At 39.1% G+C, this 26,874-nt stretch overlaps 3 protein-coding genes across 6 annotated transcripts in view; 1 reads left to right on the forward strand and 2 right to left on the reverse strand.

The window, feature by feature from the left end:
- The window catches only part of LOC138051567 (latent-transforming growth factor beta-binding protein 4-like), a 35,712-nt gene extending 24,407 nt beyond the window's left edge, over positions 1 to 11,305 (reverse strand). For 2 of the 4 annotated variants that reach the window (XR_011132850.1, XM_068897795.1), the window contains exons 1-6: positions 11,172 to 11,304; positions 10,912 to 11,079; positions 5,293 to 5,496; positions 1,282 to 1,446; positions 926 to 1,018; positions 453 to 587 (exon numbers count right to left, since the gene is read on the reverse strand). Coding sequence is in view for 3 of the 4 variants with exons in the window: in XM_068897795.1 (XP_068753896.1) it covers positions 453 to 587; positions 926 to 1,018; positions 1,282 to 1,446; positions 5,293 to 5,496; positions 10,912 to 10,927 (613 nt within the window). In the remaining variant the exon portion in view is untranslated. Of the gene's footprint in view, positions 1 to 452; positions 588 to 925; positions 1,019 to 1,281; positions 1,447 to 5,292; positions 5,497 to 10,911 lie in introns of all 4 variants that reach the window. The other 2 variants (XM_068897796.1, XM_068897797.1) reach the window with 2 other exon arrangements.
- A 10,946-nt stretch (positions 11,306 to 22,251) lies between these two features.
- LOC138053246 (uncharacterized) lies at positions 22,252 to 24,678 on the reverse strand. Its single transcript, XM_068899902.1, has one exon. The coding sequence runs from the start codon at positions 24,676 to 24,678 to the stop codon at positions 22,252 to 22,254; it is 2,427 nt and encodes an 808-aa protein (XP_068756003.1).
- A 931-nt stretch (positions 24,679 to 25,609) lies between these two features.
- On the forward strand, positions 25,610 to 26,494 carry LOC138053247 (uncharacterized). Its single transcript, XM_068899904.1, has one exon. It carries the CDS (start codon positions 25,610 to 25,612, stop codon positions 26,492 to 26,494), a length of 885 nt encoding a protein of 294 aa, XP_068756005.1.
- Positions 26,495 to 26,874: the final 380 nt, after the last annotated feature.

Consider the following 26,874-nt stretch of genomic DNA (forward strand, 5'->3'; position numbering starts at 1 on the left):
CGTACTGCCACGACCTCGGGCCAATATTCCCCAGTACAGCCCTCGCGCTCGGTTAGTAAGAAGTTAATAATGCAAATACAATACACAAAGCATGTTAACCCCCGGGGGTTTGAATTCGGTACAACATTCACTTAGCCCATTTGGTCAATTATTTATTTTCCGGCAAAACTCAAGTTGGTCTAAAACTAAACACTTTTCTGAGTCAGACACTGATAGGGACAAATCTGATTTCAGAATCTTACTCTTGGGTAATGAACTATTGCCTGAAGCTGGTATCTGGAATTCGAAATATTTTTTTGAGTAGACAAGGGTAAAGCAGCAAAAGATTACATCATTTGCAACCCAGTACCGGGTTTTCATAATAGTTACGTTTATTAGCAAGAGCTAACAAGAAATGCTGTAACAATATCAAGATAACTGAAATATCGTTAAGAAATTCAGGTCTTCAATACCTGTTAAAATGCTCAGTCCCTCGATGATGCTCATTTCATATTCTCGATCTGTTATGATTCGCATCAATTTTAAATCCAATCTTAGAAGGAAATCTACAGCCCAATGTCCGTTTTGACGAAGGGAATATACTTTGTCTGAAAATGGAGCAAAATTATGACTAGGGTCAAGAGAGAGTTTGCCGATTCGTTGATAATTATCATAATTTTCATAATCATGACAGTAATTTTCTAATATAATTAATTAATTAATTAAACTTTCACCATTGCATACAAAAAGAAGCCAAAATAATTGAAATATACATGCTAGCGATACTTGTAACTGAATGAAATAATGTAAGTTTTTAGGAAGTGCGGTTTATTGACATAAGGGAAAAGTGATCCTTGTGGAAATCTTACGACACATGTAATTGAATGTGATAACTTTTTTTATAATTATCATGATTACCATTACTGTAATAATTGATCAGACTCACCTATCCTTTGATCATTGCATAATTCAGGTTTAAGGTTTCCAGTATATATCCTCTCATTAGAATCCAGCAAAGGACGTCTTGCAGCTACATTAACTTATCGATCAATAAAAAGTTGGTATTCAGTTTAAAGAACAAGCAGACGCACGTGAAGAAAATGATGAAAGCATGGAAGCATGTAGGTATATTAGACGTGCACGATTTGGCAAATCACTTGCGAAAACATCAGTTTCGTTTCAGATTCAATGCACATGTTGCTCGGGGAACGGTTTCCCATTTCCTTGACCCAATCCCCTCGTGGCTTCGCCTGACGCTCACTCGGGACAAAACTGCCAGCTTAAATTGACACACACACTTACTTGTCTTGGTCTGAAATATCTCCACTTCGCAAAGTGAACGTTGGTGTCCTATTTTGTTTACAGCCACATAAGTAGCCATTTGAACGCCTTCACAGTCAACATATACTCCAAGATCCTCATTCTGCACAACCTCTGTAGTTTGCATACACTTTCTTTTAGTATTACCTGAAATGCAATTTGTTTCAATCAGTGGGACGTATTATTTCGTCTTCCAATTATTCATTTGATCTTTCTCTCATTCACTCAGTTCTCGAGGAGTGTAGAGCAAACAGTATGAATTATTGGTTTGTATCCATGTGATAAGACGGCCATGTTGGAGTACAAAACAATGGAAAATGGCCCACAAGTTTTGTATATCAGTAGAATCAAAGAATTTCCAAAGGACATTTTACTGCATTGTTCTGCACACCAACATAAGATAGGAAGGGTAGTATAAAGGGGCACTAAGGCTAAGGTCATACCTGTCGATCGCAAAAAAAAGTATGTAAAGAGATCAAGTAGTTCCAGAGATATTGATGAAATACTTTTTCGTCGGAAGTTCATTTTGACTGAAAGGATATGTAGACTATCGGAGCGCTTTTCGCATGAAACATCAGGTAATTGTCTTCGCTCGCAAACATTTGAGTGTAGTTGTATATTTAAATATCGCACATTAATTTTTGTGGCATTAAATCGTATCTTAAGAAAGTATTAAGCAATAAGACCCACAAGCCACGTGAATATGCGAGATCTGAGGCTAGCAATAGGAAAAAGAAGAAGAGATCACAGAAACATATGAGTGATGCGAAGCAGGGAGGGTTTGCGGAATTAAGACAAAGAATCACATTACCAGAACTGGCATTCAGACTCCTCGGACGAAGCATATCGGCAAATAAATTGTTGTAGCATCTAAAGAAAAATCATGGGAATTCCACGAGGTGTTAAATCAGGCTCTCTCAGTAACGATAGAAATTAACACACTAGTAGCGATAAAGAAATAAGACCAAGGGCATTTCCTATAGCCTTTTTACAACATGACAAGGAAAATACTATGTAAACGATTCACATAACCAGCCCGCATTCTGATATCGCCGTGTTTGCGAATTTTTTACGTACATCCTACAATGTGCTTCTGTTGAAAGTTTTTGCGTTGGTCCACTCCACATTGGCTTTTCCTCTGCTGCTGCTGATGCTGCTGCCGCTGTGTTTAATAAGATCGATGTGCGCGTCCTTTTTCTGTTTAGCATGAAGGCCGATCCATTCCGAAACATGCGTCAAAAATCCTAAGATCATTAGTCATAATGAAGCTGGAGAAACGCTAGAACTTGTGAGAGATCGACAGTTGCGACCGGAAAAAAGTGGCATCCTCTGATTGGCTAATTATGGGGAAAGGTGTTGGGGCGGAGTTTGTTCGTCTGATACAAAAGGCTTTTTTTTAGGCGCCGTTTTTCTAAACATTAACATTTGCCTTGAAGATAACAATGTAAGGATTACCATTCAAAGGCGCTTTTCTTGATTGCAATCAAATTTTGGCATTTTTATTTTCCATGAGAGCCTTTTCCACGAGGTTGCTTAAAGTTTTTAGTCAGCGCTTTCGATAGTGCTCTGACAAAAGAAAAAAAAAAAACAAAGAAAAAAAAATAACAAAAAAAGCATGTTCTTCAATAATAAATGAAATATTCCAGTAGTCACATTTAAAGACTCTCTGTCGAACGGCATGCTTTGCGCGTATCTGCTTATGTTTTTATTCTGCTTGATGAAGCCACTCAGGAGAAAATAAAGAGAAAATAAAGAATGTATCTAGTTTTGGTCTCAATTAATTGCGCGAATTTACGAAAATGATTCGAATTTCTAATTTTGAAAAAGCGAAACCAGGTGACCCACAGTAGAAATTCTTTCTTGTTACTCCGATTTTGGGAAACAAACGAAGAGAACACGAAAAGTGACAATGACCACGGCTTGAGGATGACGTAGAATGAACATGTAGCCACTAAATTATGCCGTTATATCTTCTATTTGCAGAAACTAGCAAATGAGAACAAACGTTACAATTTGTGGATACGAGGAAAAACAAACGTTTGGTTTTCCAGGAGATTCGAGTTGTCTTTGCATAATATGTAGCTCTAATAGTACACAATATTGTTTTGGTACCGTATATTATTAAATTGTAGATGTCTTAGGTAAATAGTCTCCTGAGAAGACATGTGGTCACTAGTAAAATACTAAACCCAGAAAGATTAAAGAAAATAAAAGGGAATCGAGAAACATTGGCTTCGAGGCTGACATGTTGATCATTTTTAAGTTCCCTAACAACTTCCTCTTCACAACAAGTCGAAACAAGTTTAAACGTGCACTCTGAGCGCCACAGCGTTCACCGCACTTTATCTCTCAGTCCGGCGGGGTTAGTATCTGGATGGCAGACCTCAAAATATGCGACTTGCTGTCAGAAAATTCAATTTTGACGCTCAAAAATGCGAACTGAGCAAGGTACGGATTCTGTTAGCCTGCTTTATGCAAAACAATTATTGATGCAAAACTAAATAAATATCGATACACAGTTTTTAGGAAGTGTATATACATATCGATCGAGAATAACATATTTTGCCATCAGCAAAAAAATTGCGACATGAAAACAATATAAATTTTGTACCGCGAATAGAAAAAGTTACCATCAGCAAAACATTTAGGGAAACTTTTGCTACGTTCAATTTTCTACTGTACTAATTTGGCTGCACAAGTAAATCGCAAAATCGAAAGTGGCCGCCTGTGGTCAAGTTACCTTGACTGCGGTATTACTCAATAACAACTCGCGAAATAAAGAATACATCTGTTTCAAAATGATGGCAAGATGGTTTTTGTTTTTTGTTAGTTTTTTTCTTTCAAGTGTTACAAAGTTTAAAAAGAAATGTGCGAATTCAGCAAAAGATCTCAATTGCCCAACTTTTGAGGTTGACCATTGTTTCTGCAAAGTCCGACCAAAACTCACTCTCCTAGACGAGGCATTTTATCACTAGGTAATTCCATCGTTTTGGAAAAAGAAGCTGCTTTATTACTTATCAGCGTCACAAATTCTTCCCCACTTTGGGGCTAATTTGGTAAAACTCAAGGACACTTCCAACACACCTGTTTATTTTCGTGATATATGCACCAGCTGCGGGCCTATTGCCCCCACGAACTTACGCACTTACACTCTTACGCTCTCACACTCTTAGAACCCGGCGACATAGTGTGTAGTGCGCTTACAGTGCACTCCCACAAAAAGAAATTCAAACTACTCAAGTGAATTCCGTTCTTTTATGATGCAAAAAAAAAAAAAAAAGACTGAGAAACTGAATAGAATTTTAATATCCATCATAGCAGGCAGTTGTTGTCCTAGAGCCTCGCAGCAGGCTATACTCGCAGCAGGGCTAACGAACTGCTAATAAAACTCAAGCTGATAGATAAGAAAACAAGAAAAAAAAACAAGTGACTTCAACGTAGGTATTAGAGACTACAATGGAAAGGTTTCCTATTCAATGAGCTAAAATTCAAAGTACATATTAAAGAAAGACAGAACATCATGTGGAATATTTAGAAGTTTTTCTTACCTTGAGCATCGAGTTTAGGTTTATCTAATGATGCAATTTTATCAAAATTGTCCTACGGGGAAGATATCTTTTGTGAGAAACGTTATCTGGTATTCGAAGGAGATACAACAGAGGAACACTCGACAAAGCTACAGGTCTGGTAAAGACTTTAATGGACTACTTTCGCCAACCAAGAATTCCTTAAGTTTCGGTGGGTGGAAATGCGAGGGGTCTTCACCTTAAAAACAATGTAAGTTAGTAACTTTAGCAACCGTCTCTTGCTTCATCACTGAACTACATACCCCCACTCCCCCTTTTGTGAAAAAAAAATTAAACTACATAAACAGATTTAAAAAAGGAATAAAACAAACAAACTAAACGTAGACCCTGACTGGGTTTGCCACACTGGCAACCCAATAAAAAAAGTCTAGTTTTAACAGCGAGACCAAATTAAAACTGAACTCACCGAAACCAGTCTCAATCTTCATGTAAGGTTCTATGTCACGAAATTGCCAGGACAATCTCAAAAAAACCACAGCTACTCGCAGTCTGGAACCGAAGTCTATTCGCCATTCTATCATTTTAGTCCTAGGAAGACATGACTTCATATTTCCATCGATGGTCTTTAGTAACTCCTCATCACTCAGTGGGTGTTTTAAAACAATATTTCCTGTAGTGTAATAGATGTGCAGAAGACAGTGTCTAAGGATAAATGGTTTTAACGTAAGCTTCCTCATGAGAGCGTTTTCTAAAAATGGTGAAAGTTGTGTGGGCTACACAGCGCGACATTTTCGCCAACAAATTGTTAAACACAAAAATTTCATCGGGAACAAAGCCTCCTCAACGAAAGGCAATCTCGCATATATCGAAAGTGCCAAACAAAAGTTGACTGCCTTGTTTATCAGATGCTACTTATTATAATGAAACGGAACCCGTGCAGGGATGGCGCAGTGGTGAGAGCACTCACCTCCCACTGATGCGGCCCTGCTTCGATTCTCAGATTCGGAATCCGAATAGAACACTAAAAAACCCAACCAACCAAACCAACTAAAAACGATTGATCCCAATAGAACACGACCCAAGTGTGATGCGAGTAAACAATTAAGAAAGAGATTTCAGAGAGGAAGAGAGAGAGAGAGGAAAAAATAAACAAGTTATTTACCAGGTAAGGACCGGTTCGTATACTAGCGAAAACTGTGACCTTGGTCTTGCAAAAGCACTACAAGACCTCCGTCCCTGCTTGTCCCTATACGGACCCACCCTTATATTAATTAACTGGCAAATAACACATATGTATCTCTCACATCACTTTTTTCCATAATACCGTTACCATGGCAACGAAACAAGCCACTTTGAGCCTTAAGGACGGTGCTTCCTATTGTTATTGCGCATACGTTCTGCGCATCTCCAGATACTCGGATTTTCTATCTCCGATGCTTACTAATGCAGGGATATTTTTGCACCGTTTAAAACTGTGCAGATAAAGAAGATCTTCGTAAGTAATCTTGGTATCTAAAAAGAAAATTGGGGGGAACCATGCATTCTTTAGAGGTAATTGAGCTTCAATTTGAGAAAGAACACCATACATTGCTTTGCATTTTAGAGCATTTAACAAATATTTTCATGAATTGTCTTTGAAAAATGCGTGGTTACCCCCAATTTTCTTTTTGGATCTCAGTAACACTTGTTAAGATCTACCTTTCCTGCATAATCACAAATCGGGCCAAAAATACCTTTGAATTAGTCGGCACCGTCCTTAAAATCGGCATATATTGTCATTTTTGAAGAAAAAAACGAGACGGTGAAATCTTCATATAGAGCGTTACCTGATAATAATATAAATAATCTCTAAGCGCCTGGTTACATGGAGGTGGGGATCCCCGGGTTGCTCAGGCACCCCTCCTCGGTGGGGTGACCAATTTCTCTATACAAATGTTTTTTTTTTTTCTTGATTTGGTTCACATGAGAGCTGGGGTACGTCACCGAGGTGGGTTGCCCGGGCAGCCGGGCCGGCTAACTCGCTTAGGTGCGATGAAATTTCTCCATGTGAATGCTGGAGGTGGGGTACCTCGCTAGTCCTGTTCCGGGACTACCTCTTACCCCGCCCTGAAAATGAGCCTGGACCCCAGGCGGGAAAAGAGAGAGTCCTGTATTACTTGCAAGCGCATGCTCGGAACGACGCCATTTTTTCCCCCAAAACTGGGGGAAAAACCATATTTGGAAAGAGATTCCTAATTTGGGCATAGTTTATTTGGAGTGTTTTTATACTGAAAACATGGCGGATAATGTAAAAGGAAATTTATGTTGCCAAGTTTCCGGAGGCATTTGATTTTGCATTTGAGAAATCTTTGTGCCCAAGGCGGAAAAACTTCAAGCTATCCATGCAGTCGTTTTCGGTAATGATGTTTTTGTTAAAGAAGCAACAGCAGTTGGCAAGTCTGTTTGTTACGTTGAAGTTCCTTATGTTTGTGATTTTCTTCGATCCGAGTCCGATGTTACAATGTAGTTCTAAATCAGTCCTTCTAATCGTGAGTCCGTTAAAAGCACTTATGGAAGATCAGATTTATGACATACGAAAATGTGGAATTTCGCGCCTGAAACTTCATGGTGAATTCCCAACTGAACATGATTTTGGCGCAGAAAAATATCAAATTTTGATATGCTCTCTCGAGAGTCTTTATGAAGAATCCGTGCGAGAACAGCTGCTGAAATTGCAAAAAAATATCGTACGCATGGCTGTTAACGAGGCCCACTGTGAGTTACAGTTGTAAGTATAAAACTGTTGGTTGTGGATGTGAATCGCTCAGCAATGACTAATAAATCTCCTGCTGGAACTCTTGTTTATTGATCATTACTTCTCTCGATCTATAATTTCTAGTTATATGCTGACCGCACTGATCCAGTGTATTGATATTTGAGGTGCACAGTAATTATGGAAACTGTGATTCCATATTGTCTTAGGACTTAAGTTTGAATACCCTATGTAATTATATAAAACATCAGAACCAGATTGATCAGAATCAATTTCTAGCCCACCATACAAATATTGGCCATTGGAAATTTTTTTGACCAATTTTGTCATCCACTTCTTCAATTCTCCCATGTCAAGACACTCCAAGAGGTTTTGAGGGTGGTTAGGAAATGTAGAGTGACATCGTCCTGGAATTTTACTAAACACATCTCGCTGGGACAATTCCCTAAACATGATTTCAACAGAGCAGAGCTCATTGTGCTGATTGGGGAGTGACACCTAAGACTCTGTCAATATTTGCTAAAATAGTTTGTCCCTTTGATTGTGAATGACAATATCTCAGTGCACTTGTTTCATTTAGATTCTTTTGAAGCCTTGCAAAGTGCATGGTATTTAATATCTCAAACTTCATGCCCAACCCTCTTATCTATTGGAATGCATCTACCTGCCTTTCCAGTGTCATTGAAGTACTTGTCCCATTTTAATTTTGCATATTAATTTTTTCAAATAGAGCGTTTTCACATGACGTCACAGTGGCCATGTTGGTGTTCCAAAACAAAGAAATGGCAGCCATGATGGTGTACCAAACTACTCCTCCGGGAATTAAACTCTATTTTCATGCAAATACTTTCTTTTGTTTCAGTCATCCAATATGGCTGCTGGTCACGTGGGTGAAAACGCTCTATAATCACTTATGTGATTATACTAGAACAATTACTTACCAATATTCAACTAACCTTTGGAGAATAATTGTTAATTATTGACTTCAAATAGTACTCAATCTATCGCACAGGAAATCCATTCAGTTGCAATTTTCCAACTGATAATTTTTTACACCTAAGTTAAGCATACAGTTAATGTCATTAACACTTCAGCTTTCAATAAATACGAAATACTCTAACTTGAAGCTCTAAAATATTAACAGTCTAGCTAATACATGGTTAAACTACTGACATAATAACACTGGTTTCCACTTTAATAATAATATAATAATAATAATAATCCATCTAATGTTGCTCTTGTGAAGCCACTCAGTCCTTTGGCCTTGAGTGGCTTTGTAGCTCAAGTGGTAGATCTCATTGAACCACCTGAAATTATTAGGTGTCTGTAAACAACAATAATTATTTGCTTAATTGTCCAGGTAAGTGTGAGGATCACTTCTCTCTTTTGTCTAAAACCCACAATTCAAATATGCACTCATTTCAGTTATCACTGACAACTCTGTTCTCCAAATTTCAAGTTATAACTTTCTTACTTGATTGAAAATTATGATTTTACAAACTGTGCAGTAAGATTTACATGATAAGTAAATAAACATTATATTTGTATAGAATGTACATTTTAAAAATGTCAATATCATGGGCTAGTGCTTTGGGCCATCCAGTTTATATTACCGGTAATTTTTTATCCATTCATTTATCCAGCTACGACTATTTATTTCTTTAGTGTGCATTTCTCAATGATGTTAGAAAGATAAAAAAGGTCTTAATAAATAATATAAACACAAATTATACATGTATTGATTTCATCTTTTTGTGCGCAATCAAGTCTTACAGTACATGTGACTTTTTATGTGCAAGGAATGACACCAAAAAAGGTCAATTTAATATTTTGTCCCCTCTAAACAGCCATATTGTGGTATACTTTCTCTTTGATATTTCCATGTTTTTGCAGTTTATACTACAAGTTGCCCTACACCAAGAATAAAGGAAAATATAAATGTAATGAACAAACAATGGTGCGTAATGTTCCATCATGCAAAATTAATGTATACATATTAATTCATTGACAATGTTGAAACCAAGTTTCAATATAGGGACATTATTGATATGATAGCTAAATGAAGAAATTTTTAAAAAAATAGTTGTTTAATACTAGTTCACTAACTGATACAGTAATATTACTGATGTATTTACTTTAAATCCTGAATAATTGATGTGCCAAAAGCATTTAAGATCAGCAGCTGTACATTCAGAGCATTTCCTCCAGATTAAGATAAATTTACATTATATTCTCTGCAGTGAATATGAATGAGCATGGAATGTTAACATCAAATACTGCAAGTAGTTAATAATATCCTGTCAGTGTCATACATGTATCAACAAAAATCTGCTTCGCCTTGAATTTGAAATGACACTGCCCTTCTTAATTTAAAAATTACACAGAAGACAAGCCCTCTGCCCTGGTTTATATATTTCCAGACATCACACATTAAAATGCACATTTTAAAATTTGCATAAATTTAATCAAAAGAGGGTCAAGCGCAATTTTTACCTCCGCAATTAGAACCAATTCACAAAACTTCATTCCAGTACAACCTGAAACCCCTATGGCGGTAACCACCGCATCATTCTTTACTTTTACTAATGTATACACCTTATTCCAAAATGGCTACCATTTAAATATTCTTTTGTTTTTATTCAAATAAGCCCTGGATGCCTCGTTCTTAATCTTAAAATTCAAAAGAATATTTTATCTTAAACGAGTCAACAAGGGCCAATTTGTATCCGCATAAATCAGCGGCCATTTTGGAATAAGGTGTATAGATTTCTCGAAAACATTATCATTACTTTTCAATAATAATTTGCTGGTAGCATAAACAAGACTTGAAGGAGTCACAATTAATCAAGGATAAAATAGGGAAAGATATCGTTAACGTCACCTATTGTCATTAATGTGCCAACCAGAGCCTCACTGGCTCTCGAAACAAAGGATCTTTTGTTCTTGTGGTTGGCACATTTCAATAACAAAAGCAATGTTCATAAACAGATATCTTCCCTTTTATCCAATAAAGTAATAAGTTCTTATGTACTAATTGATCCCTTTCAGCATTTTTTTTTAAATCAAGTATACCCTTATGATTACTATGTAATTATGAATGTTATTTCGGTTTCATTGAATAAACGAACGTTAAATGTTTAAGTTAGTATGTACATGCCTTGAGAGTGTTCGCATATGCAACTCAAATAAACGCAGTCTAAGCAAGAATTCACCTTTCGTCTCACAGTTAGACGAAATTCCGCCCGACATATCTGTCGCGATAAAATTGAAAACAGATGTTCTTTAAGAGAATTCAAAACATCTGATAATGCTAAACGATGACTCAACACATACCTCGAGCTCCTTCCATTGATTCGCTGTACGAGCATTCGAATTCTACTTAGATTGAATCGAAGCCTTCGAGATCAAGGATTTGTAACATTTTCTGCAGATAGCACACTCTTCCCAACGAAGGACTTTGATCGGGTTTTCACACTTGGCGCATTTGCTGCCATACGTCCACTTGCATGGAGAAATAAAAGCTGTGAACTTGTAATATTGAGCTTACTCTAAAAGAGCGTTGCTTCCCCCAGCAAACTAAAAGGATTGCTTACAAAAAGCGTGAATAAAGAAAAAAATCCCGCCATTTGAGGTTTAAGAGACCGCCTTCAAGGTATAAAACGAACGATGGAAGAAACACAAGTTGAAATCATCACTTCGAACGCCATCTTTGTTTACATCAAAGCGCGCGGTTTGGAAACTGGATGCCACAATTTTCAACAGCCAATCAGACAAAAGTCGCCTTTGTTCTGTTTTTTGCAATCTGATTGGCTCGTTCCGAGCATGTGCTTGCAAGTAATACAGGACTGTCTCTTTTCCCGCCTGGGTTCGAGGCCCATTTTCAGGGCGGGATAAGGAGTCCCGGAACAGGAGTAGCACCTCGCCTGACTGGGGTGATGTTCATACGGGCATTTATCTTTAGTTTCAACATTTGGAAACCTCACTCCAGCGCCGCAGGGATTTTAAAAGGTGGGGTACCTCACCTACCCAGGGTCCCCCACTCTCCCTTCTGTAGCCTGAAGTCTGCATAATTCGATGAATGGCTGTTCCAGCTTCATCTAGAGCAGAGATAGTTGTAGATGTAACACAATGGTTTGTGTAGACTTTGCTCGAGTGTTGCAGCGAGTGATATTTCCTTCATCATGTCTCCCAGTTTATACACTCCAACCGGTAAATTTTCAAACTATATCTTGTCGCTCGAGAGAAAATTTCTCTTTGGTTTCTGAAACAATGCAGTTTGGTTAGGATTTAGGACTGAAAAACTGTTTGAAATATTTCACAGGACAATTTGACATTCCAGAGCTGAACATTTTTGGTCACTTTCGTCGGCTTTATCTTCAATACCGCCGCGCCTTGCAAGGTGGTTTATCCCCGACCATATATTCACTGTCGTTTGCATCTTTCTTAATGACAAAACGATCTGGTGTGAAGGTTCGAAGATTATTCCTTCCACGGCGATAAAAGTGAAGGCTGATGTTGAACCATGCAGTTCACGCGAAGTAAACTTATCGGTGTGTCGTTTGGAAGTCTCTTTATAGAGAGATGGATGCATGATGTTGAACTTGTACAAAGCCTTGAGCTTTAAGCCGTTTTGGTTTAGCACTCAGGGATTTACCTGCAATTTTACTAAATTGCTGATCTCTTATCGATCTCGTGCTGATCTTGTGATCTCGTGTGAAATGCCGCTGAACTCTGGCAGTCTGTTCAAGTACCGATCAATGGCCGCTGATGGACAAGTGCGCTGAAGCACTGCAATGCTCTGTCTGCGTTTTTTTCAGTAATTCTTGGTAGAATCTCTTTAACCTCTCATAGAGAGCTTCTGGTGAAAGGCTTTCCAAAACCTCATTTAGGTATTTTTTGGATAGTTGAATTTCCACGGATATTGCACCACGAAAATGACGTCAAGGGGGTTGTTACGTCACAACCCAGTATTACATGGTACAAATCAGCCAATCAGAAAATCGGAATGCGTACAGTGTATGGAAGTTGAATAAAAAAGTTTGTTATTCCTGGACTTTCACTCAACAAAACGAGCACAGTCATTGCTTGATTCTTGGTCACATGCCCCTGATCAAATGTAAATGTATCCCGACCGAGATACAATTCCGCAGTTGTTTTGCTGCGATTGTTGAAGGAAATATCTAAATATATAACAAAGCAATTAATTAACGAACTGTTTCCCTCAGGACCATACATTAAGGTGGCTGAACACAGTTTTTGATACCTATGTTTCATTTACCTCTTTCTCTAAAACCCTTGATCCTTTGGTCGCCAAAAACGGTAGCAAGTTAACAACACGAACTTCGGTTTTTTTGATAGTTAAGCTGACGTATATGCCGTTGCCACGGCAACATGAATAAATGTAAACAGGCCTTTAAAATGGGTTTTATTTATTTGCAGAAAATCTGGTCGTAAGAATTTCTTTATAATTTGCATCCAACAAGCTTGAATGATGCTCACAAGGTAATACTATTTTAATAATAATGTAACAGAGAGATCTTAAATTATCCCTTTTTTAAGGTTCACTGAAATATCTAGAATTTCCTTTCAAGTTCAAGTACAAGTTCAAGTTCAAGTTCAAGTTCAAGTTCAAGTTTTTTGATACTTCAGTTACTTATTTCTTAAAGCATTTTCGTGCCAAATGTGGTTAAATTCTAATTGGTGGTTCTCTCGTATTTCCGAGAAAGCTATTCCGCATTGAATCGCAATTTTTTAACTTACTACGCATGCTCTGCATTTAGCTGGGTTCATTCCATAACAAAGAATGGCTCGAGTAAGCAAACAAGCGAAGGAAAATTATTAAACTAAAGTTTTACTTGTATTCCAGTATCGATCCCGCCAGTGAAGTCGTAAACAAACACTTTCGATGTTCTGCAGAACTTACACTGGCTGAAGTGACGCAATTATCAAGATGCTTAGCAATTTCAATACCACATTTACACGAACACGTCCAAGATAAGCTCAGCCCAAAACTTACTTACTACGCATGCGCTGCACTTAGTGTGGCCCAGTGGTTAGGGCGCTTGCCTTGAGATCCGGAGATCCCGGGTTCAAGACCCGCTCTGACCACTCGCTGAATTTGTTCCTGGTAGTCCCTGGTGCAACTTCCTAGCTGCACTTGTAACTAGACAACTGGTTTGCCTCGGGCCAGTTGGCCCGGTTAACTGTTGTAAATGTTTGGTTCTGTTGTTTAGTTGATTTTTTCATAGGCCCTGAAAAGCACATATTGGGAGCTGTCAATTAAGTATGTAATGTAAAACTTCGATTTTGTACCATTTAGAAGGGGTGTTCGTGTCTTACGTAAGCCACGGCCAGTGTAAGCCACGGGTTATTTTGTCTCGTATAAACGGCCTTATTGTTATCTCCGGTGACCCATTTTAATTCATGAGCTGACTCAAGCAGCTAAAGTATTGCGTGTGGGGCTTACACGCGCGCTCAACTGAAAACCATTTCGAGCCTCCTTAACCTTGTTTAGAGCTGGGATTTTTTGACTTTACAAATTTCCTTATTTGGATGTAACGTAAATCGAGCATTTTCCCACGCGTGTAGCTTTGATCTTATCTTTGTTCATATTCGGGCATAAAATTGGTGTCCTAAAATCTCGAGTTTTGTTCCAAGGAAAAGGGGTGCTTTTTAAACGCAAAACGCTACTGTGCTATTGCCTCAGTAATTTAATGGGACATCTCTCACCACCAGTAGCGAATATTTTTGGCAGAACACTACGATGTTTTGTGTTAAGCTCCCCCTGTCTCGTCTTTGTAGGGATGACTTTCTTTAAACGTGACGTACTCTGTGCCGCTTCCGTCGACTTGCATTGAATAGTGTTCCTGTCTTCCCCGCAGGTCAAGATCCACCAAATCGCCGAAGGAAGAACTCTTAGACTGCAGTCACCAAGACTTTGCTCACTCCATAGCATTTCTTCTTTTTCTTCGATTTCCAGTGTGCTCGCGGCGTTGGGTCGTTTGGCTTTGCCTTTTTGTGGAAGAAACTTCACTTTTCCTCAAATACCAATTTCGACTGGCCCAACTCTCGGTCTCGTATTATAGAGTGCTTGTAGCCTTGAATTTTTAAAATAGCAGTTGAGGGCTGCCAGCATAGATTTTAAAAAAAGTTAAAGATATCCATTGTTAAAACAAGTTGTTGGATAATCATCTCATATCCAACAAGCGCGAGTGGAATAAGTGTTTTATTAAAAACGCCCCCAAAATATAGAAAACTAGACTACAATAAAAATAAAAAGGCCCAAAAAATCACGCACATGCATGCTTGCCGTGTTTGTAGATCATGGTATAATGGCTCATGTATAACCCATGATGGCTTAGCCAATCAAGACTCTCGAATTGCATTATCCAATGATCCAGTTTTTAATATATATATATATATATATATATATATATGTATATATATATATATATATATATATATATATATATATATATATATATATATACGCGAGAAGCATGAAACTCTGAGTAGTGATCTACATGAATTTTTTGACAAATAATTAAATCCAAAAACCAAAACAATACCATTTATATGTATGTAAGTATATTTACTATGAGTGACTACCCATCACAGATGTAATTAGCTAGAATTGGAATTATGGACGTATTTTCCCCTTTAAAGAAACTCGCTGTTCCTACTGCGCAAGAAATGGTCCTTCAAGTAATGCTAAGAATGTAAAAACGAGCGAATACTGAATGACAGTTTGTCTATGTCTTCTATCTTACCGTATGTCTCTGCATAAACTTGTACTTCACAGAGATGAAGTGTCTTAGAGTCTGTTTGAATCCTCACAGCATTGCCCCATATGTATCGCTCTGTTTTATTGGTTTCACAATCAGTGCTCCATGCAATCAATGCAGTTTTAACAGTGGCACATCTGACATGATGACCGTGATTTGCTTTGGCATGAGAAAAAAAAAATGTAACTTGAATGGAATCTTCTTAATAAAAAATGTTCCTTCTGACGGGAAACGACTATTTTGACCATTACGAAGCAGTTAAAAAGGAGAGAGCAAGTGTTGGGCACCCTTCGCATTCGTTATCGTTCTACGTTTTCATCTTCGCCTTTGTTTTCGCTTTCTTGCAATGATACTAAGGGCCAGTCCACACTTATGCGTTTTCGAAAACCTCCGTTTACATATGACCGTCTACACTAAAACGATCGAAAACTAACGCTTTCAAACACGGAGGTCCATGAAAACAAAGGTTTTCGAATACGCTTTTGAAAGTGGAAGTCTATTATCGTTCTAGTGGTTTTTGAATACGCGTGAAGTCATAATCAAGTGCATTTTGGCGCCAAAACGTACCGATAGTTTTGTTGGCGCTATTGAAGAATGCATGCGCATTGAGACAAAAAAAAATCGTCCAAGTTTAGTCTGGTAACAAAAAGGCATCTCTAGATCTCCGTTTTCAGTCGCTAGTGTGGACGCAGATATTTTTCTCTGAGTTCAGGGACTCGGAGGTTTTCAAAAACGAAGCCGGGTTTTCGAAAACGCATTATTGAGGACGTGCACTGACAGAGAAGCTTGAGGAAACGTTTTCTGTGGTGATCAATTCCCTTTGTTTAAAAATGAAAGCAAAATTTGATGGTACGTATACATTTCTCAACAGTATTAAACAATAAAAGGTTTTTTTTTTACCAATGTAGACTGACATTGTTTCTTCTGTTTTATCTGCTTTTTTAAGAACAACATGGATCAGGGCAATAGGGTGATGCTGATTAAGACTCACGATGAACCAAGGACGCTGTTCAGTCAATGAGAGGAAACAGCTATCAACGGATCCGTCCACAGCAAACTGGCTCATGGCAGGCTTTTCACGACAGTGTTTGTGCCTACATCCGTTGAAGTTATCTGTGGAAGATGCTTCTGTTTCCATGCCCAATGCAAGATTTTGTTTGCTGTGTCGTATAAAGGGCATTAAGTCTAAGAAAAATATAAGCAAAAAATATCCGCATAAGAAAGTTTGTCTTTAAGTTACTGTCCCCAAGTTTACGAAGCGGAGCTGGCGAGCTCTTCTAGTGAGATAAATCGATTCACAGATACACTTTTCTGGTCATTTAAATATTTATTAGCATATTTCGACCTCGCAATGGATTTTTCTCAAACAGTCCTTAGAAATTCCTGGGTTAGCCGAATTACCAATTACAGCCTTCGAAGTCTGAGATATTTGCATCGTCTCGGGAAAAAAGGTCGCTCCAATCCATTCTCGGAGCTCTTTCCGTCAAAGCGATCGTAAAGCCTGACATTGACTTCACATTCAATTTTATGGTCACACCAATATATGCTTCGAGTGTCCTTCGGAAGATGGCTTGACTTTTGAGCTTTATCTTCCAAACTTGAAGGCCAATCTTCCCACTTTTTTGGCTATTAAGTTTTATTAAAAACTGAACTAAGGATATCAGATTTCCAGCATTTTCATTGGCTAGCCGGCCACAGGCTATCAGCTCTTATAATCCATCAAATATTTTCGCTCGCGCGCGATTGGTCTAAACGCTTTACGTGGGCGAATATTCCCCAATTTTTAAAACCGACTTCAAGGATTCAAGTCTCACATTAAAATTAATGTTAGGATGGCAGAACGGTTTGCTTTCGTAACAGAAGAAGAGATAAACCTGCTGGTCGATAGAGCGGTACCAGAAAACACCAAAAAATCCACTTCATACGCTGTTAACGTTTTTGACGGTAAGCTTTTTGTAAATCGTATCCGCCACTTGTATCCACACAATCAAAAAAGTATGTTTTCCTTTCACTGAAATGTTGTACTTTTTCCCCAAGGATATTGTTTTAACTGAAGCGAAGTCTGTTCGAAAATCTGGAAATGAATATTGAATGACGCGGTTTTGGAAGCCAATTGACAAACTTTGGAAGTGTTGACATATGACGGACTGGCAGATCCCGCTTGTTGCGAAAAATATTTGAAGGATAATAAACACAATAGCCTCAATTTGCCTTTAAAAATATGCTCGGATATTTGTCCTTGGATATTATCTGTTCCTCGAAACTCACAGTTTTCCTCGAGCTTCGCTCTCGGAAAACTGTTCGCTTCTCGGAACAGATAATGTCCGCGGACAAATATCCGAGCATATTTTCGCGCCAAATGAAGGCTATTGTTTATATATACCTGGTGTACCTAATTTGGTCAAGGAACACGTCAGCAATAAAGCGAACTGAAAACATTTTTGCAGCTCTGAGAAAAATGGCCGACAAAAGCCGTTTTGGACCGGAATTGTCCAAGGCAGAAATCGATGCTAAAGTGGAAGAGTTTTTGATCCTGAAGTTTTTAATAAAACAATTATTCTACTCGGGCTTGCTGGATTCAAAATAACTCGGCGGTTATCTATCACTTCATATCCAGCGCGCCCTCGTAGAGTAATTGTTAAATAATTGCACCTATATTCAGAAATGTCCTAATAGATGCACTCTCAAGAGGAGGTTTGCACGTGACGTCATCGCCACTATGCTCGTGAACGAAAACAAAAGATCTCTCATTAGCTTCTCTTGTTCGTCCACCCAAAGTCGTACATTTCTCTATTGTTATTGGTTGGTTGAAAACATCCTATTTTGGTATTTACATTTACGTCAACGTCTTTTTATCGAGCCAGTAAGGCGGGCAAACATGAGGGTCAAGTTGAAGGGACATGATGCAGCGACATGTTGCAATGACAAAAAGGTGTGTGGTACACACTGAGGCGACATTCATTAGGGTCGTTCGCTGCAACATGCCGCTGAAACATGTCCCTGCAACATGACCCCTTGTGTCTGTCCACCTATAATATATGTTGCCCCGAGCTGAAAACCTCCAATGTATTTTTTTCGGCAGGTTTGTTTTCAGAAAAAGTTTAATGGCTTTCACAACTTACCAATTTTCTTTTCTTTTTCACAACTCTTGTCAGGAATAAAAAACGGAGAAGGACGGCCATAAGCGCACTTGCAGTAAAAAAAGGCCGGTGGAAACGAAGCAACGATGAAAGTTGTATTGCAGCTGGAAGAACTGGGACAGCGTCTAGATGCATCTAGTTTGCAAATGTCATTCACTGTAAACGAAATAGGCCAATCAATATTTTCGAGAAGCTTGTGGAGCCGTCTATAGACTAAAAAAAACCCTAACTAACTAGTCCAGAATTGAAAGATAGCCACACTGTTGGAAGGCGAATACTCCAAAATGGTTGCTCTAGCTAATTGACACACGACTTGTGGCTATCAATTAAAGTGCCCCTATCATTAAAATAAAAAATATATAAAAAAAATTAATAAATAACTTCCTTTGTTTCTTCAGATTTTGAAACTGTGTTTGCTTAACCCCTGACTGGCCAAATTTCGAGCTTTTATTTTGATCCAAAGGCCGTTTAATTAGATTGTACGTTTTGGATTTCATGGGCCACCATTACACTAATACAAAACTGACCGATTGGACCTCCAAGGGTTGAAACCAGGGAAAAGTGACGTCAAAGGCTCACTAGCTTAAAATTTCAGCGTGTGAATGCAGCTTATTACGTTGGAAAAACATGAGTTTAAAAGTCTGAAATCCCAAAACTCTCGTGCTGCATATTAATTCTGCGGCATACAACACGTATTGCACTCTCAAAATAGTGAGCCTTTGGCATCACTTCCTCCTCGATCCAGTTCTCTCACGATCTTAAAGTTAGTAATGGCTTACGACTTTGGTCGCTTAGTGTTTAGTTAACATAGATTTGAAATCCAAAAGAAAAAGAAAAAAAGAAAAGACTGATTTTTTGGTCCCAGGGGCACTTTAACAACAAATTAAGATAAGGTATGAGAGCGTATCCTTGTGCTGCATGATGATCATATGAAAGAGTATTTTACATTGCGTCTATGCCGCGAAGATGGTATATTGCTTCGAGGATATAGCGGCCATTTTAATTTCTATTGTTCAAAAATATATTATGGGATGCTCAGGGCGAAAAATTAATGTGCATTTGCCCCTTGGGTATCCCATAATAGCTATTCAAAATGGCCGTTGTATCGTCCAAGTGGTCCATTTCCATCTGTTGTTCCCATAACCGTGCGGTCTACTTTCACATTAAAGGATGTGTCATCCTTGAAATGCCTACGAAGTATAACACAGAATCAATTTATATGCATATAGACCACAAATAATTATCCTCGGAATAGAGCCACCTATAGGGCATTCTTTCTTTTGCCACATATCCTCTTATTCCCAATTGCACTCGAGGTTGGCGATTTGCTTCACGAATTTAACGGGATCAACGACTTTGCTTTTAATTTTCTAAGTACTCGCTCATTCTGTGACAACGGATAACGAGGCAGTATCACTCAAATAAGTTATCCTATCATAGATCACCTCGAAGACGAAGAGCTTTCAAGCTGCAGGTGAATTCTTCGACTTTTCTCATTTTATCCTTCCCCTCATCAGCTGTTGAGACATTAAAAAAACAAAAACAAAAAAGGGAAAAATACTGTATTTCTACGGTTCATTTATTTGATAGAAAAAGAAACAGCTAAGAAAACAATGCACTTACGGACGTAATCTACTCTGACAACGTATTTCTCATCGGCCTCTCGGATGATGGTACCGCTGACATAAGCAAACGACTTTTCCTGCTGTGACTCCCACGTTCCACACGACGCTGTCACATTTCCACCGTTTAAAGAATTGTACTTCACCGGAACGATAACCTCTTCATTGAGTTGTAGCGTTTCTCTCATTGGTGCCTCGTTGACTATGATATTCGTTACATGAACACCTAGCGAACGATTTCCACTCTTTGATGTTTTCAAATGGATGTGGTATGGGTCCTCATATCGTACGAAATCTCCCTTTTGCATTACACGTTGCTTGTCTGATGATGCTAAGTAATTCACGGTCAAATCATCTGGCTCATAAGAAGAAAACCAAACCATTAGTTAAAAAGACACGGAATCCCCTATCAATGCCTGATTTCAAGCCGACGAGGACGAGGTACGAGTCTGCAAATTATGGGATTAGGAACTATTGATCCACGTATTCACAAAGTGCACACCAAGCTTTCCAAAATCCCTAAGTTGGGTGAAAACAGACCCAACATTAACTAAGCGAGATGCGGCCATTTGAAAAATCAAAATTTACGAAGTGTATGGCCATCCGGACGCTGCGTCCGGACACCAAACATTTCTTTGTAAATTTTGACGAATTTAAATGGCTTTATCTCAAAACTAGCCTAGTTAATACCAAAAGTGTAAATGTCGATGTGTACATTCAGACTATGTGGATCAATAGACTTAACAGAGTGTAATGCGAAGAGCTATTTTTCTACCCGTATGAACCATGTGACCCTTAGCCCTACTTATGGAAATGGGCCCCCATATTGATGATGATGATGATGATGATCGTCTACATCATGGTAGTCTCGATGCAGCTTTACGGAGTTTGTCTTCATTGGCTGACTTGCAAAAACGACGTTGTGCAACGAATACCTTAAATAGGAAATGGCCACCCACTTGATCGCGTAGCCTGGCTTTCCATATTTTTTTTTTATGAAGGCAAACTCGTGTGACAGGAAAATATATTCTTAACTGCTCCTTGCACTTGCACTGTGTGAGCACAGGGAGTGCTTCTTATGCGGATCGTGAGCTTAAAGTAACTGTGAAAAAGCTAATAACATGGAAAACTTACGAGACACGTATACTTCTACTTCACATAGTATCAGCGCTTGTTTCCCCAAAAGACGAACGTGTACATATCGGCCAAGTACTGGTTCAGCGCATTCGTAAAGCCACGGCTCGCTAGGTACGCGAAGTCCTTCTCGACATAGTTTATGGGTTGTATTATTGACGTCGCTACCATCACCTGCGTGTGAATGATGGAGTATTCAAACGGATCACTAGATCGTTCCTAAAGCTATTTTAGTTGATTTCAATAAACGCCACGAAGTGTCCCCTTGTTCTTTTTCCCAACGTTAACAAGAATACGGACAATGAAGGTCACAAATTTTCCTCAAAATGCCACTCCTCAAGGAAGAGTAAACGCGGGATGCATTTGCCCTGACATATCACGCTAACCTTTACCCCAACCTTATTGTTTTAGAAATAGATTAGTAAGGGACACATCATGTTGGATATGAAATAGAACATTTTACAGTTCCGTGCTTAGTGACCTGGCCTTTGAATAAAAGCGAGGCTAGAGTTGACCTTACTTTGAACAAACCTCGTTTGCATTACAATAACATGATTTACATGACAAAAGCAATGAGGTTTGTATCAAAGCAAGGTCAACTCCAGCCTCGCTATTATTCAAGGCCTGGTAACTGAGCACAGAACTGTACAATGGTCTATTTGGGCTTGCATAGAATTGCTTGCACTTCTGAACATAAGTGAGGCGGAATGAAGTACACTGGTACATTTTGAACTACCGCTATAATGACTCTAGAGGATACTGATCGTCACAGTTTCAAGAATTTTCAGATATTTTACAATCAATATGTGGTTCTGAATCTGAAAGACGTTCTCTGGTTAAAAATTGGTTAAAAAATTATAAGCTTTCGGCTATCTATCTATAGCCTTTAACGAATGAAATATAAGAAGCACGAATCAAAATATATACGAAAAGGGGTGTAAAAATTCGATGCGGGTGAGAACTAAAATATGAATAAGAATGATCTAGAAAAAATTACAATAAAATAGAGTATTGTCTCGGTAACGGTTTAGAATTATTGTCCGCGTTAACAGTTTTAGCGGTATGCCAGGATTCCAAGGTTTTTCTAACACGGTAGTTGCCTTTGTCAATCACGCATGCATTATTAAAGTCAATAGAGTGGTCATTCTTCCATGCATGGCTGGCAATGTTTGACCCTTTCGCGAAATTTTTTAGGTTTCTTTGATGTTCTTTTTTCCGCGTTAAAAAGCATCTTCCAGTTTCGCCAATGTAACTCCACGGACAGTCCGAGCACGGAATTTTGTAAACAACATTGCATTGTTGGTCCAAGGGCTGTCTTGTTTTTGGGGATGGGAATTCTTGCTGAAGGGTTTTAAGTGGTTTGGTGACGACTCGAATTTCATGTTTGCGTAATAATCTCATGAGGGGCTCTGTCAAGCCGCTAATATATGGAAGGCACGCAGATCCATGGGGTGTATTCTGTGGGTCAACCAAACTAAAGAACATTGCTACTAATTCTTCTGGTGATGGTACAGTTGGTGATGGTGGCTTCTTTCTATTTTTGGAAATATAAGAGATGACTGAGGACGGGTAGCCATTGGCTTTTAGTGCATCTGTGACATAGTTGGTCTCGCGTGATTTTCCTTCGTTAGTGCTTGGGAGATTAGACGCACGGAATAACAAGGTAGAGGCCGTGCTGATTTTGTGTTTTCTCTCATGATGTGAGGAGAAGTCTAGATATCTATCAGTGTGGGTTGGTTTTCGATAAACGTCAATGACAGCAACACCATTTTTTCTTGACACTAAGGTGTCAAGGAAGGCAATTTGTCCATTGTTCTCTTCTTCAATGGTAAATGTGATCTTAGGGTCGACAGCGTTTAAGGTGTCGTGGAAGGAATGGACAGCAGCTTTCTTGATGACAACAAAGCTGTCATCAACGTATCGTTTCCAAATCCTTGGCGGAACAGTGGCAGAGCTGATGGCTGACTCTTCTATCACTTCCATACAGAGGTTAGCGACGATAGGGCTAACAGGGCTGCCCATGGCACAACCATGAATCTGCTTGTATGTGCGATTATTGTAGACAAAATAGTTGTTTGAAAGAGTGAAGTCAAGGAGAGAGATGATGTCGTCGGTAGAGAGGTTTGTTCTGGTCTGTAGTGTGTTGTCACAGTTCAGTTTATTGCGGATATAATCGCAAGCTTTATTCACTGGGATAGCTGTGAAAAGGGACACCACGTCAAATGACACCATGACTTCGTCGTCCAAGATTTCGATGTTAGCTACTTGTTTCGCGAACTGGGAGGAGTTGAGGACAGAATAACCATTAAGGTTCTGTATCGGAGAAAGGATATCTGATAGAAACTTGGATGTGTTATAAAGGGCGGAGCCGATACATGAAACGATTGGTCGAAGAGGGCAGCCAGGTTTATGGTGTTTAATAGAGCCACGAATGGCAGGTAGAGAACCATCTGTGGAATGAAGTTTGCGATAAGTAGCTTCGTCAATCTTATTTTCTCTTTTTAGAGCGAGGAGCTTGCTGTTCAGTTCTCTTTCAATTTTGGTGGATGGCGACTTGTAGACTTGTTGATAAGTGTCTGGGTCACTAAGTAGAGCTTCCATCTTGGTGTCGTAGTCGGATCTGTCTAAAACAACGAAACAGTTCCCTTTGTCAGCTTTTGTTATCACACGTTCAGGATCATTTTTTAAGTCCTTTAGAGCTTTTTGTTCAGCTTTCGTGATATTTTTATGTGGTGGAATTCGAGCTCTATGGAGTAAAGAAGCCGTAGTGGTTCGTATGGCGTCCTTCGAGTCATCGGGGAGGCGGGAAATGGCGGCTTCAACCTCAGAGACAATGTCTTTAACAGGGATGTTTCGTGGTGTTGGGGCGAACTTGGGGCCTTTCTCAAGTAGAGAACGTTCTGCCGTAGAGAGAGGTTTGTGTGATAAATTGATCACCCAGTTCTTTCTGTCGATCGTATTAGAGCTGTCATTTTTTGCTTCCATCCTTAAATTTGTAAACTTGTTCTCGTGTCTCGCTTCAATGTTGTTGCGGACTGATTGCGATCTCTTAATCAAATATTGTAGAAGCGTGGAAGAGATGTCATCGGTGACTAAGGTCGATAATTGCTGTTTGGATTCTTCGAGCGTTCTTTTCAAAACTCGGATTCTGTTGTGACAAATAGAGATTCGTGCTCGCATACAATGTTTGCTGGCCCGTTCCATAATGTTTTTGAACATCGGATGGTTGCCAGGTGGTTTAAATCTCAAAGACTTCGGAGTCCAATGGTTTTCCAATGCTTTGTGCGTAAATTGAAGATGGCGATGGTGAGCTTCGAGTTTGTAAGTTGTTTTTTCCATAGTCCGCGCTAATTTTAGGGCTTCCGACCCAGCCACTTGGCGAATACGTTTAAAAATTGCACCGTAACCAGGATGAGACATGTTGTGAATCTGAAAGACGTTCTCTGGTTAAAAATTGGTTAAAAAATTATAAGCTTTCGGCTATCTATCTATAGCCTTTAACGAATGAAATATAAGAAGCACGAATCAAAATATATACGAAAAGGGGTGTAAAAATTCGATGCGGGTGAGAACTAAAATATGAATAAGAATGATCTAGAAAAAATTACAATAAAATAGAGTATTGTCTCGGTAACGGTTTAGAATTATTGTCCGCGTTAACAGTTTTAGCGGTATGCCAGGATTCCAAGGTTTTTCTAACACGGTAGTTGCCTTTGTCAATCACGCATGCATTATTAAAGTCAATAGAGTGGTCATTCTTCCATGCATGGCTGGCAATGTTTGACCCTTTCGCGAAATTTTTTAGGTTTCTTTGATGTTCTTTTTTCCGCGTTAAAAAGCATCTTCCAGTTTCGCCAATGTAACTCCACGGACAGTCCGAGCACGGAATTTTGTAAACAACATTGCATTGTTGGTCCAAGGGCTGTCTTGTTTTTGGGGATGGGAATTCTTGCTGAAGGGTTTTAAGTGGTTTGGTGACGACTCGAATTTCATGTTTGCGTAATAATCTCATGAGGGGCTCTGTCAAGCCGCTAATATATGGAAGGCACGCAAATCCATGGGGTGTATTCTGTGGGTCAACCCAACTAAAGAACATTGCTACTAATTCTTCTGGTGATGGTACAGTTGGTGATGGTGGCTTCTTTCTATTTTTGGAAATATAAGAGATGACTGAGGACGGGTAGCCATTGGCTTTTAGTGCATCTGTGACATAGTTGGTCTCGCGTGATTTTCCTTCGTTAGTGCTTGGGAGATTAGACGCACGGAATAACAAGGTAGAGGCCGTGCTGATTTTGTGTTTTCTCTCATGATGTGAGAGACATGCACATACAAGCAGATTCATGGTTGTGCCATGGGCAGCCCTGTTAGCCCTATCGTCGCTAACCTCTGTATGGAAGTGATAGAAGAGTCAGCCATCAGCTCTGCCACTGTTCCGCCAAGGATTTGGAAACGATACGTTGATGACAGCTTTGTTGTCATCAAGAAAGCTGCTGTCCATTCCTTCCACGACACCTTAAACGCTGTCGACCCTAAGATCACATTTACCATTGAAGAAGAGAACAATGGACAAATTGCCTTCCTTGACACCTTAGTGTCAAGAAAAAATGGTGTTGCTGTCATTGACGTCTATCGAAAACCAACCCACACTGATAGATATCTAGACTTCTCCTCACATCATGAGAGAAAACACAAAATCAGCACGGCCTCTACCTTGTTATTCCGTGCGTCTAATCTCCCAAGCACTAACGAAGGAAAATCACGCGAGACCAACTATGTCACAGATGCACTAAAAGCCAATGGCTACCCGTCCTCAGTCATCTCTTATATTTCCAAAAATAGAAAGAAGCCACCATCACCAACTGTACCATCACCAGAATATTTAGTAGCAATGTTATTTAGTTGGGTTGACCCACAGAATACACCCCATGGATTTGCGTGCCTTCCATATATTAGCGGCTTGACAGAGCCCCTCATGAGATTATTACGCAAACATGAAATTCGAGTCGTCACCAAACCACTTAAAACCCTTCAGCAAGAATTCCCATCCCCAAAAACAAGACAGCCCTTGGACCAACAATGCAATGTTGTTTACAAAATTCCGTGCTCGGACTGTCCGTGGAGTTACATTGGCGAAACTGGAAGATGCTTTTTAACGCGGAAAAAAGAACATCAAAGAAACCTAAAAAAAAAATTTCGCGAAAGGGTCAAACATTGCCAGCCATGCATGGAAGAATGACCACTCTATTGACTTTAATAATGCATGCGTGATTGACAAAGGCAACTACCGTGTTAGAAAAACCTTGGAATCCTGGCATACCGCTAAAACTGTTAACGCGGACAATAATTCTAAACCGTTACCGAGACAATACTCTATTTTATTGTAATTTTTTCTAGATCATTCTTATTCATATTTTAGTTCTCACCCGCATCGAATTTTTACACCCCTTTTCGTATATATTTTGATTCGTGCTTCTTATATTTCATTCGTTAAAGGCTATAGATAGATAGCCGAAAGCTTATAATTTTTTAACCAATTTTTAACCAGAGAACGTCTTTCAGATTCACAACATGTCTCATCCTGGTTACGGTGCAATTTTTAAAAATATGTGGTTCCTT

Source organism: Montipora capricornis, chromosome 6 (genome assembly GCF_036669925.1).
Source record: "Montipora capricornis isolate CH-2021 chromosome 6, ASM3666992v2, whole genome shotgun sequence".
NCBI lineage: Eukaryota > Metazoa > Cnidaria > Anthozoa > Scleractinia > Acroporidae > Montipora > Montipora capricornis.

What these genes read in the sequence shown, in the direction of transcription:
- LOC138053246 (XM_068899902.1), bottom strand. Translation starts at nt 24,678, where the DNA reads ATGTCTCATCCTGGTTACGGTGCAATTTTTAAACGTATTCGCCAAGTG.
- LOC138053247 (XM_068899904.1), top strand. Translation starts at nt 25,610, where the DNA reads ATGGGCAGCCCTGTTAGCCCTATCGTCGCTAACCTCTGTATGGAAGTG.